This window comes from Tinamus guttatus, unplaced genomic scaffold, assembly GCF_059628265.1.
Source record: "Tinamus guttatus ecotype Peru unplaced genomic scaffold, ASM5962826v1 Tinamus_guttatus_pri_ptg000043l, whole genome shotgun sequence".
Taxonomy (NCBI): Eukaryota; Metazoa; Chordata; class Aves; order Tinamiformes; family Tinamidae; genus Tinamus; species Tinamus guttatus.
This window is the reverse complement of record NW_028288577.1, coordinates 1,739,114-1,757,525: the sequence shown is the minus strand read 5'-3', so window position 1 is coordinate 1,757,525 and position 18,412 is coordinate 1,739,114. Positions and strand designations below refer to the sequence as shown.

The window sequence follows — 18,412 nt, the reverse complement described above, 5'->3', positions numbered from 1 at the left end:
GGGCAGGCTCGAGGGCTTCAGGGAACATAGTGCGCATGCTCGAAGCCGGAGGCTTCGCTGCGCCCTCTGCGCACGCTCCATGCCAGGAGCAAGGCGGGAGGTGCGAGCATCGCGCATGCCCCGGGGTGGCGCCGAGGGCGGTCGCCCAGTGGGGAGCCCGCTGCGCATGCTCAGAGCGCCCCCCCACCAATGGCGGGCCTGGCGGCGCGCCTGCGCGGCGGGCGGTGCCAGGACGGCTGCGCAGGCGCGCTGAGGTCTGGCAGCCGGCGATGGCGGCCGTGGCGGAGTTGGGGGGTGCGGGCCCATGAGGCGGCCCAGGCCCTGCGGAGGCAGCGCAGCGAGGAAGGGGCGGCGGCGCCGCGGCTCGCACCCACGCCATGGCGGGCGTCTTCGACATCGACCTGGACCAGCCCGAGGACGCGGCTTCCGACGAGGAGCTGGAGGAGGGGGTGAGAGCGGGCAAGCCCGCGGCGGGAGCGGGAGGCCGCGGCGGGGCGCGGCGCCGGGGCCGGGCCCTGAGGGCGGGCGGCGGCGGCGCCAGGGCCGCGCGCTCAGGCGGCCGCGCAGGTGAAGCGCCCGCGCCACCCTCTGCTGCCCTGACAGCGGCGGCCCCGGCCCGCGGCCCCGCACGAAAGTTTGTTTTGGGGGTTCTCTAGCAAAACCGCGTCGCGGTGAGGATCGCTATTTTTTTTTGTATATATATGTATATGCATATATATATATTTTTTCAATCGTCTCGTGCTTCAGCGTCAGCGCCCAAGTGCTGCTCGCCGAGCGGAGCCGCTGCTCTAGCGCCAAAATTAAACGCGGAGCGCGGCTGTCGGCTCTGCAGCCCCTCACACCTGCGCTCCCTCGCGTCAGCCTCTCTGCGGGGCTTGGGGAGCTTTATTGCAAGAATTCCCTTTATATATTTTTCCTAGCATTCCTATTTTTTATTTTTTATATATATATTAAAGCTTTGCTATCGTTTGAGTGTTACTGTGTTGATTTTGTGGTGTTTACGCCCCTATTTAACTCTCGGGATCTTTGAGATAACCCGGCGTTCTGTATCGCAGCTGCAGGATCCGTGCTGCATATATGACCTGCATGTAGAGATGCAGTTCTGCAACAGAAGGCGTATAGGAGAAAATGCTGCCTGCGACCTCAGTAATCAATAAAGTACCTGGCTTAAAAAATGCCACTTGCATCACACTGTTAGTGCTGCCAAGAACAGGTTGTAAGGGGGACTGTAAGAATTAACCCTCCCCCCATGGTCCCATAATTCAGTCTAAAAGACTGAAAAAGTAACTTTATGGAATGATTTAAAGATATAATTAATTACGGTGAACTTTTAAAAATAGGCATGACTGAAATACTTGTATGAATATGATTATTAATTGGCAACCTGACCTGTTCCTAGGTGGCACAAAAAAGTGAGTGTTTGGTGATGGCTAAATTCAGTGTTACATGCTTGCTGCTAGTCTTTGGAGAAATACTCAAGAAATAAAGTTAAAGATCAGCAGAAGAATTAGGCATTTGAAAATCAGATAAGGAAAAATTGGAATGGAATTTAGAATTTTAAAATTAAAATAGAAGCAGAAAGCAGAGAATATAAGAGCAAGAAAGAAGGGGAAGCATCAGAAAAGTGTTCTGGGGAAAAATGTTTAACAGAAACCTATGTCTGCAGGTGTTATGTGTTTCTTTTGAGTATTCCAAAGACATCGCAGAGTGGGAGGTTGACACCATTAAACTGAAAGTGAGCTCGGGGTGAAATCAGGGTTATCTCGTCTATCCTGCCTGGAGCTGGACCCTTGCAGCTCCTGAGAGCTGTAACCCTCACAGCCTCGAGGACGGAGCAGTTGGAGTTTCACACAGGCAGGGCCGGTCTGGAAAAACTGAATGCGTGTTAGGTGGAGAGGGTACTCGTAAGCCACATGGTTGTTTGCACTGGTTATCGCACCAAGTAAAACAACATTTACGTGTTTCTTATAGTAAATGAAACAATAGCTACGCCCTGAAGGGTTGCTAACCAGAATGCCATTCCAGTTCTCTTGTTAACAAGAGAAAAAAATCTTTGCAAGTAGTGGGATGGCATCTGAAGTGAATTTGCTTCAGTTCATATTGCCAATGAAGGCTGTTGTTCACAAGGGTATGAGTAGCATGTGCAAACTTTGTCAGAACCAACAGGTAACTTCAAGAAGGACAAAGATCTAGAAGTGTAATGGTACTTGATTTTTTTTTTTTTTGGTCACCTAGCTAGAGTCAGGGGCAGTTTTAGTGGGTTTTATTGTGAAACAGATGTCAATAAGCCTGGCGTCTCTAATAAATGTTATCAAGAGGACATGAGCTGGCAACTTTCTGACCTGGAAACTGACTTGAACTTTTGGACTCTGTAATTGCTGGTGGCGTTGGGAGGAGGAACCAGAAGTTAAATTCCCTTCCAGCTTAACCACCAAAATAAACCAGCCTCTGTGAGCTTTAGTATTTACTTCGTTTAGAAGCTATTGAAAATTAATATTATAATTTTCCTTGGTTAGTGTTGTCATTTGCATAATATATTAAAAAAGTCCTTGTTAGTTTGGCCTCCTTTTTTTGCAGATCTCTATATCTCTTTTTTCTTCTAATTCTCTGTGAATTGCACAAGTCAGTCATCAAAACTGTACTCAGTCCTTAGAGTTCAGACCACTTCTTATAAACTTACAGTCTCTTTATATCCATATAAGCTTGCCCACTGAATTCTATTTGTATTCATTCCAGCTGTCTGCTGGGTTTGCACTTCTTTTTGCCATGTAGAACTGTAATTAAAGAGGGAGATATTATCTTGCCTTTCATAAGGGGTCAAGTCAAAAATTCTTTTAAGAAAATATCTCTTCAGAATTTAACTGCAGTCTTTAATGGTGCCTAGTCCTTCTGTTGAAGTGCTTGAGCCTTCTTTTTATTTGCTTGCATTGATCTTTCTGAATGATTATTGATCAGTAGAAGTGTTTATCATCAGAGTAAAGTTTAGTTAGTTTGTTCCTATTGGGATTAGATAATAATCAATATATAATAATAAAGCCTTCTCAGTTGGTTGTTTCTTCTTTTTGTGAATTCTGACTATGTGCATCTAGTATATGTGAATCTGTGTACATGTGTTTACATGTGTAAAAAGTATTTAAATGCAGCATTCTAGTATTTTTCAAACTACTGAGGAGAAGGAAGTGAAATTGTTATCTCTAATATTAAAGAAATCGAGTCGGGTAAAACAGTGGTTCCCCGCATCACTGAGATGCAAAAAATGTTGCAGCTCTCCTGCAGAATTTTATAGATTTGTATCTTCTAGTAATAATTCATTACTCCAACATTTGGGTTAGTTTAATGATACCAAAACCTACAAAGTTGTAAAACCTATCGCTATGTTTATTTTTAACACTGCTTTTGCTTACATTATAACTGATCTGTCTTCTACCCCTCCCCTTTACAGGGACAATTAAGTGAGAGCATGGACCATGGAGGACTTGGCCAATACGACCTGTAAGTTGCTGCTAGAAAATGTTCTGTACCATTCATGCCAACTGCATATAATCTCTAATTACGTCAATGTGTTTGTTAAGTTAAATAGAAGATTTTGTCATTCCTGTTCAATTTCCAGTTGTTTCTAGTTGTTCCACTATTTCTTCACATTAAAACTTGTGAACTGTATCTTGAAATATAATTATAATAATAAAAAAAATTATGGCAAAACCCACTGTTGTCTTTTAATCCTTGTTTCTCCTAACATACCCGTTGTAGTCGACTAATACTTGCAATATGTATGTAATGCACTGTCTGCAGAGCGCTGTATGTTCTGTGCATTTTGTAAAGGTGCAGATTTGTGTGGCAGTGTGAAGCAGCTGAGAGGTAGAATTCACAAGTTGTGATAGAAGATCATGGAATGGCTACCTCTGTTTCATTTAAAGTTTTCCACACTGTTCCAGTGTACCACACTGTGAGAAGAAAGTATCAATGCAGTCTAAATAGTTCAGTCATGTTTATTTTGGCAAGATCATTACTTTTTCTTTTGCAGAACCATAGCATAATTTAGAAGTATCTTTAAATTATGGTTTAGTCTTTTGTGGCATGTTCAGAGTTGAAGTAGTTTTATGTTGCAGCCTTTTGTGCAAAATATTTGTGTTACAAAAGTCTTACAATGACTAGGACTGTTGGATGTTATTTAAATTTAAACACACTTTTACCCGAGGCCTTGCAGGATTTTTTAAGCCAATTTGAGCCTTTGGTCCTCAAAAATTCTTCCTGTTAATACAGAGATTTACTATACATTAAGAATGTAGGAATCTGAAGGAAATCTTAATATTCTCATTCCAAATAATTTGTAAATTTATTTTTCTGTGCAAGTTGCTACTTATTGTTTTGCACACACCTAATTAAAATTTCTGGTGTTAGGAATTTACCCAATCTCCAAAGCAGTTGTTCAGTTTTGTCAGGTATACTATATGTTTTTCAAAGAGTAATTTGCTTGTTTGCTTTCTCTTGATTACTTTTGAGCATCAGGTAGTCTTATATTTTTGTCTCGATTTTATTCAGTGGCATGGAACATTGTGAAAAATTTGAGATTTCAGAAACTAGTGTAAACAGAGGTCCAGAAAAGATCCGACCAGAGTGCTTTGAGTTACTGCGCGTACTTGGCAAAGGTGGCTACGGAAAGGTAAGGAAATTTTGATCTATTGAAGCAAATCTGTTACACTGAAGGCGGTGAAACACCTAATCTTTCCATCCTGTATTCATCCCGTTACCTGCTGGGGGGTAACCTCCAGGATGTGAAGGTTGGTGTTTCAGGAGAGACCTTGGCTGTGGGGTGGTTCAGAGCAGGATCCCTGCCGGAGCCTCCAGTGGCAGTAGAACTGCTACTAGAAAATATCCCAAACTGTCCCCCTCCAGGCAGCTTGGTAGTTGTAGATGATCTCTTTGCTTTTAACTTCTGATGACAAGTGCAGTTTATAATACATGATTGCTTTTGTATTGGTGTTGCAGGTATTTCAAGTACGAAAAGTAACCGGAGCAAATACCGGAAAGATTTTTGCCATGAAAGTTCTTAAAAAGGTAACATAAATACTCACGTTTCACTGCCTGAATCCAGAGAACTGTCCTCCCCTTCAGCTGTTATGACTATTTAATTATTTAGTATATCTAAAATCAAAACCATATCTGGGATGTATACAGTTGTTTTCCTATCCAGGTAATTAATCCATGAAATTAATCTTTTACTAAACTGTTCTATCTCAATAGTTCATAACAGTTAATCTTTCTAAATATCTCTGGAAGTACCTTCTGATCTAAATTATTGTATGAGTCTATGAAATAAAGAATTAGTCTTTGCTAAGAAATCGGCATGTTTTATATATTTTATGTTAGGGTTTTTTTTTGTGTTGTTGTTGTTGTTGTTTTACTATGTTGATGACTCGTATGTAGTCTTGTGAATTTAAAAGTCTACTCTTTTTAACATGTTCTTGCAATCACATATTTCTGCCTTTCTTGTAGGCAATGATTGTAAGGAATGCAAAAGATACAGCGCATACAAAAGCAGAGCGGAATATCCTGGAGGAAGTGAAACATCCCTTCATTGTAGACTTAATTTATGCCTTTCAGACTGGTGGAAAACTCTACCTCATCCTTGAGTATCTCAGTGGTCAGTATGTTAAATTGTTACCTGCTTCTTGGAATCTGACATAGCCAAGTATATATTCGCACTTGGAAAGATGCTGTGAAGTCCTACTGATTACCTGAAGTCGTAGTTTGTACAGGTTCCTTGTGAAACAAGAAGCTATTATCCTTCCTTCACAGATAGGGAAACAAGAAAATAGATTTTGGACTGACTGAAAAAATGATAGAATGCACTTCTAATAGAGTGTTATACTTTTTTTTTTTTTTTTTTCTCTCATGACAGGAGGAGAACTATTTATGCAGTTAGAGAGAGAAGGGATATTTATGGAAGACACAGCTTGGTATGTGAAACCAATTATAATTTGCTAAATTAATAGATGGGCTTGGAGGCTTAAACTGTTCATTCTGATTTGGGAGACTATAACTCTTTACTTGTGTTATTCTAGTAAAAAGAACAGTTAAATGGATTTTATGCAGACGTATGTGCAGGCATAACTACAGGCTTGAGCATTTGTTGGTGGTTGAAGCATGAGACTATATTCCATAGTTTATTCGTGTGCTCGTGATGAAGGCTTTGTTTCAGATGTTAGAGAAAAGACTGTGAATGATTTGGATTGGCTGTATTTTGTGGATTTTATTTGTTTTTAATCCACACACAATTTTACCAGGCAATCTTTAGGATCACTGTAATGGCTGTATTTTTTATTTTTTATTTATTTTTTATTTATTTTTTACTTTGTCATCTCTTCTGAGAGATTGCAGGAGGTTTTGCAGTACAGATTTAAGCATGATTTTAACCTCTGACCAGTACATTTAGGCTCATGTTAGGATACCTACTCAATAGATAAACCCAGTGCCAATGGCATGATCCTGCAGTTCATCTTGGAGTCTGTGTGCCTTTTGGCAAACCAGCCTCAAGGGCATGATTGTTTCTCTACTTTATTCTCTCATACATATCTACTGATACTTTGAAGGAATCATTTCTTATGTATGTAGTAATCTTAGTGCTTAAGGTGTTTTGAATGATTGAATATGACTAATTGTGGGGCATACTTTTTCTTTCAGCTTTTACTTGGCAGAAATCTCAATGGCGCTGGGGCACTTGCATCAAAAAGGAATCATCTATCGTGATCTGAAGCCAGAAAATATCATGCTTAATCATCAAGGTAGAAATACAGTGACAGCTTTATGTTCCAGTCATATGAAAATCCTTTTTGAAGGTCACAACAGTTCATTTCTATGTGAATTTCCTTAGAACAATGACACATTCCCTATTGCTTTGCTATAACTGAATAAATGCCAAAGCTAATTGCTTGTCCTTAAAGAGTGTTTCTTCAGATTTAATACAAAGAATCCTGTAAGCTCCAAGTTTCATGTGTTTAGTGCCCGTATTTTTTGAATGATTGACTTACTAATGCGACACTTCTGAAACTCGTTAAAGCATAATTCTGTTGGATCATTGCAAAGTACATGAAGATCTGTCTTCACTGCATTATCTGTGGCATGTTAGAAATGAAGATAAATGGAGTCATTAATTAGCAAAGGCAGAATATATCAGATGCCAATTCACCTGTAGCTGAAGTGACTTATCTAATTGTTGAAACTTTAGCTGACAGTAGTAGTAAATTCTAAGCAAGCTGCTGCATTGACTATGTGACACTGACTACTCTGGCAGTCTCTATCATCTAGTACATCTACGAATTTTCTGTCATCTTAAGCAACATATATATTTTCTTTAACTTAACTCTTTGTACTGAATAATTTAGGGGACTACAATTTTTTGAAAGTTTTCCAAATTTTGACACAAGCAGTGAGATTTAGTAACCTACTTTACTTGGTTTATGATCGAAGAACAGGCATTTAGACACATAGACATTTGTATGTATGTGAGCAAGTTTTGGAGGTCTCAGTCTCCTCATTTCTCTTTGTTAAGTGGCAAGAATTTCTTATGCAGAGGTAATTCAGATGTTTACAGTGTGATCACCTGATTCTGTTTTATAACTGTATTGCTGTGTTGGTATACTGAAGGTATCTAGAAGTAGTTCAGGTTTGTTGCAGATCTATGCTGGAAATTCATATTTTTTTAATGTTTCTTGTACAAGTTGCAGAATTCTGGCACGTTTTAGGTTTTATTTGTTTAATTGCAGGTCATGTAAAATTGACTGACTTCGGATTATGTAAAGAATCTATTCACGATGGAACAGTCACGCACACGTTCTGTGGAACAATTGAATACATGTGAGCTGCATGATGAAACAGAAAAGTATTACTCTGGTCTGGGGGTAATGGCTGAATTTTACCTTTTTTAACTGGTGGTTCATACGTTCAGTCATTTATAGTAATTTTACATGACAAATGAAGCTTTCTTTGAAAAATAGCAGTCAGAATAGTGTTATCTTGTTAAAAATACCTTTATATTTTTTATTTTTTCCTATTACAGGGCCCCTGAAATCTTGATGAGGAGCGGGCATAATCGTGCTGTGGACTGGTGGAGTTTGGGGGCATTAATGTATGACATGCTGACTGGAGCAGTAGGTGCACAGTTATAATTGCATGTATTTCTCTTCCTAGTTTTTGAACTTATCTGTATTCTAAGTCAGACGCATGTATAAATACATATGTGCTTATATAGGTGCAAGTAAGAAATACAACTAAAACATGGCTAAAATTATTCTGGCTAGAGTCACAAGCTGCTTTTGTGACCCAAACAGTTATTTGGGACTCCGTTTTGCAGTAGTCTTTTTCTGCTTTAGAAATTATGTGAATATGTCCTGTGTGAATAAATGACAGCACTGAACAAGTCCTATTTTTCCTTCCATTGCAATGGTGCTTTCTAGCCTCCTTTCACTGGGGAGAACAGAAAGAAAACAATTGACAAGATTCTCAAGTGTAAACTCAACTTGCCTCCCTACCTCACACAAGAAGCCAGAGATCTGCTTAAAAAGGTAGATTTTAATGAATGTCAATACCACATGTGTATGTCAAAAATAGAAGCGTAATGAGACCACTGTGGCTTTTCAGTCCATGCTTGTTTTACTAATTATCAAGTTGGTCTTGGTTTTGCATGGTAAAGAAAATGTTCTTTGCAAGTACATTGGTTTTCTAATTAATGCAGAGTTTCTGATTTTCCTGTATTCATTCTGTGTGCTGTTAATTCAAATTATGATTTGTGTCAGAAATAGACTATTTATAATGGCATAACTATTTCAATAATTTTATGTCCTTGTTATATTATGTTCCATCTCATTAAGCTGCTAAAAAGAAATGCTGCCTCACGACTAGGAGCTGGTCCTGGAGATGCTGGAGAAGTTCAGGTAACTTCTTACCTTTTCTTCATAAACTCATTGAAAAACTCCATTTCTCTTAGCTTACAGGGTACATCAACAGACATTATGTTTGTCTTGACATGCAATGAACAAAAAAGCAGCCATACCTGACAACTGGTCAAAATGTGAATCCTGCAACATTGAAGAAAAGAGCAACTCTCTACCAATTTGATGATTTGAGAATTGAAAAGTAACTTATTTTGTTTAGCCTTGTATTCTAAGTGCTTTTCCTGCTAGCTGCGTAATGCTGAACTGTGGGTGCAGTTGGCCATGTATTAGAGTGATGACGTGCTAGTGGGCTGGTGAAAAACCTGCCAGTATGTGTATTTAGAGTAGGTCTTTCAAGGGAAAAATGTTGTGTGTTTGCATTCAGTGCCGCCTAGTGCCACTCACTTCCAGTATGATGTTCTTTGGGATGACATTAGCTACTTTAGAGTTTCCTTACTCCACTGATACGATAATTTGGCCTTAATTCAGTATTTTTTACATTATTTTTAGATACCTAGCAAAATACCTCCTTTTTTTTTTTTGGACATATAAATGTCTATCAGCTGGCTTTTTCTAATGCTTTTAAAGAAAACATGATAGGGTTGTGTGTTTTCTGACTAAGAGGGATGGTTTCGATTTTTAGCTACTCTTCTGCTACTAGTGCAGAATATATTACACTTGACCCACATGGGATATTGAAAGGAAAAACACCACAGTGAAGACCTGAAAAGAACATGATTATTATTTCTTAGTCTTGCTTTAATTTGCTTTTTATACTAACATCAAGATTTAATAAAAACAATGACATCTTATTTCTCTAAAATCACTGTTACCTCAAATTTCTGGGAGTTGTACCATGAAGACTGATTGTGACCCTGTACTATTGATGACTTTTTTTTAGGCTCACCCATTCTTCAGACACATTAACTGGGATGAGCTGCTGGCACGCAAGGTGGAACCTCCTTTTAAACCTTTATTGGTATGTACTCAGAATGCTGCGAGATGGCCCTTGTGTGCCTTGAGGAAAGGTCTCAAACCATGTAGTATCTAAAACTTAGAAACTTTCACTCCCACAATTTGTGATGCCATTACTTCCTGGTACTCAAAATGCATCAGCTTAGCTTACTGGTTCTCAAATGCACTGCCAAATCCCAGAGTACCTCATGCAGACTTTTTGTTTGTTTGTTTCTGAGAACTGGTGCTAGTACCAACACTTAAGAAATGAAAGACCTCCCTATTTTGAGGGTGTGAGATATCTGTCTTCTTTTTTTTGTCTTTTTCTGGGTACATGTAGCTACAACTGTGATGGGTATTGCCACCTGGATAGTTCCTGGCTCTACTAAAAATCTCACTTCAAACTTACGTGTGTGCCATTAATACTGGGCATACTACAGGCTGGGGACTCCTACCCTTTTTTCTCCTCACTTTTTTAACTAACATTCAGAATGACATAAAAATCTTTCCAAACTGACTATCTGAAGATAGGTTGTTTTGGTTTTTTTTTCTCTCTCTCCCTGTTCTTAGTGAATTTTGTAAAAGCTGCTTGTACAAACCAGCTGGTTCTTAAAAATATGATTTCATGGTTGCATGAAGACCTCCACAAACAAAGATATATTGCTGTTTGGTTATACTTAAGATGAGAAATGGGATCTCGGAATGACGTCTGTGTTCTTTGACTGAATTAAACTATAGTCTTAATAAATTATTCCAGCGTAACTGTCTGTCCCTAATAGTTTAAACAATTCTGCATCTGCAAAAATGCGATGAGATTATCTGGAGAAACTTCCAGAAACTAATAGATGAACCTGTTCTATACCGGTTATTACTAGGATTAAACAAGCAGTGAAGCTGGCAATGTATTTCTAAACACTTTTGTTTGTAATTTGAGATTTTTTTAAGGCATCTTTTTAATTTATCTTCCTTTTTGATCCATAATTGTTGCCCCTCCCCCTTGCCTTTATTTCTCAGTGTCAGTGCCCATAGTGACCTCCCACTGGCAGCGACAGGATTCCGACACCACTCCAGGGTTTTACTACCACAGAGCTCTGCCAAAAAACCTATGGAATGAACTCCATCCAGAGGCTTCACTGATGACCGCTAAGCCATTTGGTTGATAACTGTAATATAAACCCTTAATCATTTTGTTTTTGCAAAGCAATCTGAAGAGGATGTGAGCCAGTTTGATTCAAAGTTTACACGTCAGACACCTGTTGATAGCCCAGATGACTCTACTCTCAGTGAAAGTGCCAACCAGGTCTTTCTGGTAAGTGAGCAAGGGACAAGTGTCTAATGATTCTGGAGAGGTATGTAGTGGTATTTAGAATCAGTAGGGCATTTCAGCTCAGTTCTCTCAAGTCTTAGCACCTGATATTTAAAGCAAATCACCATACCTTGAAATACATATATTGCAGCAGGTTTGAAATGCTTGCAGGGTTTGAATATTTTTGGTTGGATTATGGCTGGTAACTTAAACAACAAACCCTGCCTGCTTCCTGAAATGTGGGTGTTCAGATTTAAAATTGGACATGAATTGCTTTTCATGAATGTGCAGGAAAAAAAATGTCTATTCCTTAGTTCAAAATGAGTTAATTTGAGCATTTCTGTGAGGATCTGTGTTCTGAGCAAACATATCTGAGGTGGAGAGATACTCAGATGAAGAACTCAGATCCTGCTGTTTGCTTTAGGAAGTGCCAAGAAGTCTCCTTTTTATAAGTTTCATTCCTTGTTAAATGATGATTGTAGCTGAAGAAGTGATCATAAATGTAAATCTTGCTTATAAGTGACAGTACATTTACTCCTCTTTTGCAGGGTTTTACATATGTGGCTCCATCTGTACTTGAAAGCGTAAAAGAGAAATTTTCTTTTGAACCAAAAATTCGATCACCTCGCAGATTCATAGGTAGCCCTAGGACACCAGTCAGGTATTCTTTTTTAATTATTATTATTTTGGGTTCTCTTTTTTGGCAAGTGGATGAAAAATGTCTGCACTAAAAATAAGAAATGTGTTTTCTTCTCAGTAATCCCATCACTTCAGTTAGAAGTGCAGCATCAATCCAGCTTTATAAACCACATTAATAGAGTCAAATTTATGGTGTTTGGCAGCACAAGAAATAGTAATTTGCCAACTGTGCAACGGCCTCACTGTCTGGTGACTTTTGCACAACATTCCTCTAAAACTGTTCCAGAATTTTTAGGAACTGTTCCTAAGTATTTTTGTGCTGCTAAAGAGTTGTGTTAGTAAAGAAAATTCCATCTGCACTGATCTAGAAATGTATTATGCCAACTACTCGGATGAAAGAATTTTAACTTTACAAGGAACCTTGGTAGAAACTAGACTTGGAAACTCTCTCAAACTTCTGAAGGTGGAAGAAAGAATTAAGTGTCTCACTATAGGCTTGTGAGTTCAGCTTCTTGCAGAATGAAGGACATGCCTTGGTGCTGTGTATATCTTCACCTCTGATTTTTTTATATTTCTTGTTTTAAAGCCCTGTAAAGTTCTCCCCTGGGGAATTCTGGGGAAGAGGTGCTTCTGCCAGCGCATCAAATACTCAGACACCTGTGGAATATCCAATGGAGACGAGTGGAATAGAACAAATGGATGTGACAGTCTGTGGAGAGGCCTCAGCACCACTTCCAATCCGACAACCAAACTCTGGGCCATATAAAAAACAAGCTTTTCCCATGATTTCCAAACGACCAGAGCACTTGCGCATGAATCTATGACAACACAATTTTTTCAAAAGCCTTTAAAGGTGGAAAACAAAGAATGGACATAAGCCCCCTTGAAGTGGAAGCGTGAGGGCTTATATGGTTTACTTTTAAAAAGTGACAGTATCAAAGATTCAGTCATTGCACAGAGCGACTTGGAAAGCAAAGAAAAATGGATTTTTTTTCTGTCAATCAATGGTGCATAAAAAAACAAAAACTTTAGAAAATGGTATTGCAGAACTCTAGGCACATCATCTTAACTGATTCGCAGTGACATCTTCTCACCTTATCGAGGATTTTTCAGCTTGATAGCTTGAAACTGACAGTATTAAGGGTCAGGATGTTGCTTCAGAATCACTGGTCTAGCTGTGAATGTGTCACGGAGGGTTAGCCCTTTCACTAGGCAAAGTCTGAAATGCCTAAGCGCTTGCGTCTGAGGAATATTTAGCATGCAAGCTTGGTTAAGCTGTTTCCTACAATGGGGTGGAATCAAAGATGATAGATAAACTTAATTGGTATTCACATTCAAAACTTAATGAGTTTTTTTATATATATATAAATATATATTTTTCAAATAGATTTTTTGATTCAGCTCATTATGGAAAGTATCCCAAAATTTTAAAAATGCAAAATAATTGGTTGCTGTGAAGAAAATAAGGACTGTAGTTCTGATTCTTCTGCTGGTGAAACAAAATATCAGTAAGCGAATCACTCGGTTACAAATGTCGCAGTGTGGGGTGGGAGAGAACTGTTTCACTTGCTTACCCAGCTGAAATATCTGTTCCTGCAAATACAAATGGATCTAATCAAATGGCACTGCTGCTATGTTCTAGGCTTAACTGGAAGCCATGGGCTCACGTATGTGTCCTGCTTATTTCATCCTTGTCCTCAGCAGACATTTCACTGGGAAACATCACCTTTGTATGTACCAGTCACTTAGATGGAGACAGCTGAATATGTTCAGATTCTTACTCATATAAAAAGTCAGGAAAAGGTGCATCAGAAAACAAGGTCAGTAGTTATGGAGGACATATTGCCACAAGAAGAAACATCTGTAAGTTCTACGTAGCATAAGCAAGTAAACCATCTTGTAATTAAGGGGTAAAAATTTGAGGTTTTTTTTTTTAATAAAATTTTGCTTATGGGAGTTCCCCGCCATTACACATTTCTAAATTAATCAAAAAAACATCCTATGCTGGGGCAATAATTTGCTGATTGTATGAGAGAAATGTGTTAAATGTCCTTTCAGTGAATGTCTTCCACAGTGGGTCAGAACTTTAGCAACTTAATTTAGGAAACATGTTAAGGACACTATTTATGTTTTTGAAATTGTCACAATCTGTACAAATGACTTACAGGTACAAAGAATAAAATAAAGGTAACTTTACCTTCCTTAAATACTTCCTGCCTTAAAGAAAGCATTTCCATGAACATAGCTGGTGAAAGGGTTAATATCTGCAGAGCTTTACACTAGTTAGAGTGAGCGTATGGTGTGTGCGTGTGTGTGTATATGATCATGCAACTGCATACAAGTCCTGTCACTTTTTGCCTGCCACGCGTTACATTATCTTTAGTCAAACTGTGCAAAGTCTACTTCTAGCGTTTCACAACAGTAGGGATTTTTTATAGATTCTGCTTACTCTGTGTATACCGAGTCTTTTTGAGCCATAGGATCCAAGCCATAAAACTCTCTAAGGACGTTGAATCCAATCAGAGTGCTGTTTTCTAAAATTTGCTAGCCAGAAGGATTCAGTGGTATCTTGTTGGTACTAACAAAGAAACAAAAATATATATATGATTAAGTAAAAATTAATGCTTTTTCTTCTTCCTGATAAGCCTTTCATTCAAGACTTTCTTTTTTAGTTTTATAAGGAAAACCAAGTTACCATGATAATAGCGATACAAATTGTACCGAAAGATTGCCTTTTTTTTTTATTATTATTTTTTTAAATTTTTTTTTTTTTTTGGGTAACAGGACCGCCAGTGGCATGTTGTGAAACTAAAACCACAATGCTCGTGTCTGTATGTATTATGTGTGCTTACAAGGAGGCCCCGTGCCACTTGTACAGAGGTTTCCCAACATGTTCACTGAGTGTAGAGGAACTTGGAAGCAGAAAAATCTGTCTTGGTCCTAGTTACATCTAACAGTTGCTCTTTGGTTGGCTGGATGTAATTGTCCAGTAGAGTTGGTTTAGTATGGCTGGCAAGAATGGCAAGAGTTGTTAGTCTGAGTTCACTGCTTATTATATATACAATTTATCATATTTAAAAGTCAATTTCATGTACTGCTAATGTTTCATCCCATGGATTATAAGTTTAATTCCCTACCATAACTGTGAAACTTTTGGAGTGTGACTCAGACAGCAAGCACACACTATGCAATATGGTTTATCCTGTATTTATTTGTAAAAATATCAGACATAGATCCTCTCTCTATATATAATAGTGTCAAAGTTACTAGTCATGAACTAAGGGGAGTAGAGTTCTAGCTCCTTTCTGGCTATTTCAGATAAGTGCAGAATGCATTGAATATTGGAGAGCTTAACAAGTGCTTTCTTTTGTTCATTTAAAAATGTCTTAAATTTTTCATTAGAGTATAGAATCTTATTTTTTTTATTTTGTACAAGCTGCGCTTTTTTAATTATAATCACTGAAAAGTTCACTATAATTTGATTTTATAGGATTTTTGTAGCATTACAAAAGTACAGTAAAACTGAGGTTAATACCTGCTGTGGCTAACCATGTAAAAGTATTAAATCTTAAACTTGAACAAAAGTCATATATATATTTTTTTTTTTACTAGATGTTAAATAGGGGAATGTTTTGTTCTGCAGGTCATTATCACAGGAAGCTTACAGGTCAGTTGTGTTACCAGCAGTTTTTCTTTTCCCATCTGATGAGGAAAATATTCCGGTATAAGATACTCAGAATTTCATCATTTTTCTCTGTGGGAGTGATGCATACATTTGATGCCATTTGTGTACTAAATTGTAATTTTGGGAATGCTGGAATAATTCCTACCAAGACTGTCTTAATTGTGCCATCTGACATTTGAATGTCATCCTGGTATTAGCTCATAATAAAAGATAAAAATGAGTCAACTGTTCTTTTGAATATCCCTTCTTTTGTCTTGCTATCCAAAAGCTGAGCTGCTCTTGAGAACATGTAATATTTAGTCCACTCTAACTATTCAGTGGATGTTTACTTGGAGTCTGTTCTCTTTTTGATATTAGCTCCCAAATTGCTTGCAGTGTTAATTGAAAAGTGCATCAGAGATGGAGGGAAACTACAGCTGTTTTGGGCGCAGTTGCTTGGGGTTTTTCTGAATTCTGTCTCTACAGCTGTAGGCTGAATAGATTTTTCAAGGAGCGGGATAGTAGATATTTCATTTTTCCCATTTACAGAGACTAACCCTTGCTCCTTATTACAGGATGGGGAAGAGGAGGAGCTTATGAGAACAAGAGAAATTACCTAAGTATTTTTTCCTGCAGTTCCTTCATGATTTACTGTATGCAGTACAGATTGTTCTTTGCTAGATTAACTTGACTTTGTAGGTGTCTACAAGAAACAAGCTTGAGCTACCTTTGTAGAAGGTAATGTCCTTTCTTTCACAGTTCATTGGAATTAAATATACTGACTGCAGAATGAGAGGGATGTGAATAGCAACTAGATGCAAACTTAAACATATGATAATCTAAGTGATTGGGAAGGGAGGGGACAAGGTAGGTCCTGAATATAACTGTGGATCTAAATCATTGACAGCCCTGAAGGAAAAGGGAGGGAGAAGAAACTCCACGTAGAACTTACAGAAGCTAGTTCTGATCCATCTGTTCTGCTGGGTTCCTCAGCTCTTGGAGTCGCTCGGGGTTGCAATTTGACATCCTCTTCTCTTATGTCTCCTGCAGAGTCAGACATGTGCTGGGTGTCTGTGCGTGTGTGGGGAAAGCCAGGCAGCTACCCTGGCCTGAGTGGGCTTGATAAGAAAGAGTTGCATCTTAATAGTATGATCCTGACAAGCAGATCAGAGGATGTCATTGGTGGATGTAAGTTACTCACTTTTTTTTTCCTCCCTGTAATTAAGATGAGAATGACTAATCTTGTTTCATTTATGAAGTGTTAATTTAAACTGGTTGATCAAAATCTCTTTTTAGACCTTTGTTTTTTTAATAAACTGTTTCATAATATTATTGGGCTTGGGTTGCTTTCAACAGATCTTAAAGCAAATCACCAGGGAGAGATACCAAAAGGCAAAGAGTTCCCAGGCCCTATCTCTGACCTGGCTGGCAGGCTCCCTGCAGGCTCCCACTCACAAACACAGTGTTCATGAAAAAGCTGGTTTGCTTGTCCTTTTGCCCAGATGGGAATGCAGTGCCAGGACACTTAACATCTCTTGCATGTATCACAGGGAATGACAGGCTCCCTTTTCCTTCCTCCCTAAGTAATGGGGCTGCTGTTTACTCATCTTGGGGCTAAGACAGTAAGAAAGTTAAGACAGTGAGAAATCTTGATTTCTTGCACTCAACTGGTTGGGGTTCTGCTTGTAAGAAGAAAACTGAGCAGCTGTTTGTAGTGAACAGCTAGTGCAGCTCAGAATCTGAACCCTCCTTGTTATGCTCCAAGACTAAAACTAGGTACTTGAGGCCTGTTGTTCTTAAAAGATTAAAGAAGAAAAAGGTTGCCACAGATTATTGGCCTTCCGATTACTGACTTCTCCCATTACTGTTGGGCAGTAGAGCCAATGACTATGAGCTGATTAACTCCATTAGTTTATGAATATTCATAATTAAAGTCCACTTTGGGCTCTGCGGGCACATCATGGATTAAGGATCCAGCCTTTTGAGGTCCCTTCTCACTTTTGTTCCTTGTCAGCTTCAGTTCTTGTCAAACACCAAGTTTTGCTGCAGAAGCAGTTTGAATGTAGGCACAAATAACAGTTAAATAACCAACAGTGCTGATCTTGTATCAACTTTACATGCAAAACAAGGTATGGCAAGTTCTGTCTGAGGAAACAGAGAGCAGTTTGTTCTGCCAATACTGGAAGTAAGAGCATAAGCCCATTAAAACACTGCTCGGGCCGTGGCCAAGCAATAATTCTTCCCTGTCACCCTCAGGACTGTTCAAGTATCATTCTGCTGTAGATTCTCCAATTAAGTACCTCACTGCTGGCAGGGCCTTCCAGGAGAAACAGCCTCTGCTACTCCCACAAGTTTCCAATTACAGCTTTAGAGGCTTTTGCTTGTTTTCTTCAACCTGGAGTCTTTGTCCCCGGACAATAAGAATACTAATATCATTCAGATATTATTGTGAACAACCATAGGGTTGTTTACTTGTGTTTGTTCTGAACTGCAGCAACCATCAAACAAAAATACAATAATCAAATATTGTACTGTAATAAAACCCAGGTTGAAAAAAAAAAAAAAGGACACTCAGGTACTCGTTAGCCTGTTAACTCGTTAGTCAGGTTTTCACTCAGAATCCTGAGGCACTTCTGTTAAACTCGCAGGTGTAACTTTAAGAGCACCCTCCCATCATGTGCTGTTAAATATGCCCATTAATGTGGCTGTGTCAGCTGCAGTTTCTTAATAGCCAGTCACACCACCCAGGCCTGTGAGATGCTGTATCTTTCATTAAGTAAGTGTGTAACATTATTTTTCTCTAATTTGTAAGCTTCCTAAAAGACTATGTCAAGTTATTAACAGTCAGGTTAATTGAACTTTGCTATAACTGAAAAAGTACTCAAAACTATTCAATCTTGCAATAGGAAGGTGAGA

At 38.7% G+C, this 18,412-nt stretch overlaps 1 protein-coding gene across 2 annotated transcripts; it reads left to right on the top strand.

Annotated features, from left to right (window-relative positions):
* The first annotated feature begins 257 nt into the window (after positions 1 to 257).
* Positions 258 to 14,428, top strand: RPS6KB1 (ribosomal protein S6 kinase B1). 2 transcript variants are annotated; one of them, XM_088535928.1, is made up of 15 exons: positions 258 to 449; positions 3,443 to 3,492; positions 4,543 to 4,663; positions 4,990 to 5,058; positions 5,497 to 5,644; positions 5,903 to 5,960; positions 6,685 to 6,785; positions 7,767 to 7,857; positions 8,060 to 8,150; positions 8,457 to 8,564; positions 8,871 to 8,933; positions 9,835 to 9,912; positions 11,089 to 11,196; positions 11,742 to 11,854; positions 12,419 to 14,428. In XM_088535928.1, the coding sequence occupies exons 1-15, from the start codon at positions 378 to 380 to the stop codon at positions 12,654 to 12,656; spliced, it is 1,509 nt and encodes a 502-aa protein (XP_088392054.1). In that variant the 5' UTR covers positions 258 to 377; the 3' UTR covers positions 12,657 to 14,428. The 2 variants fall into 2 exon arrangements, with proteins under 2 accessions (XP_088392054.1, XP_088392061.1); XM_088535935.1 differs by lacking the exon at positions 8,871 to 8,933.
* The last annotated feature ends 3,984 nt before the right edge of the window (positions 14,429 to 18,412 follow it).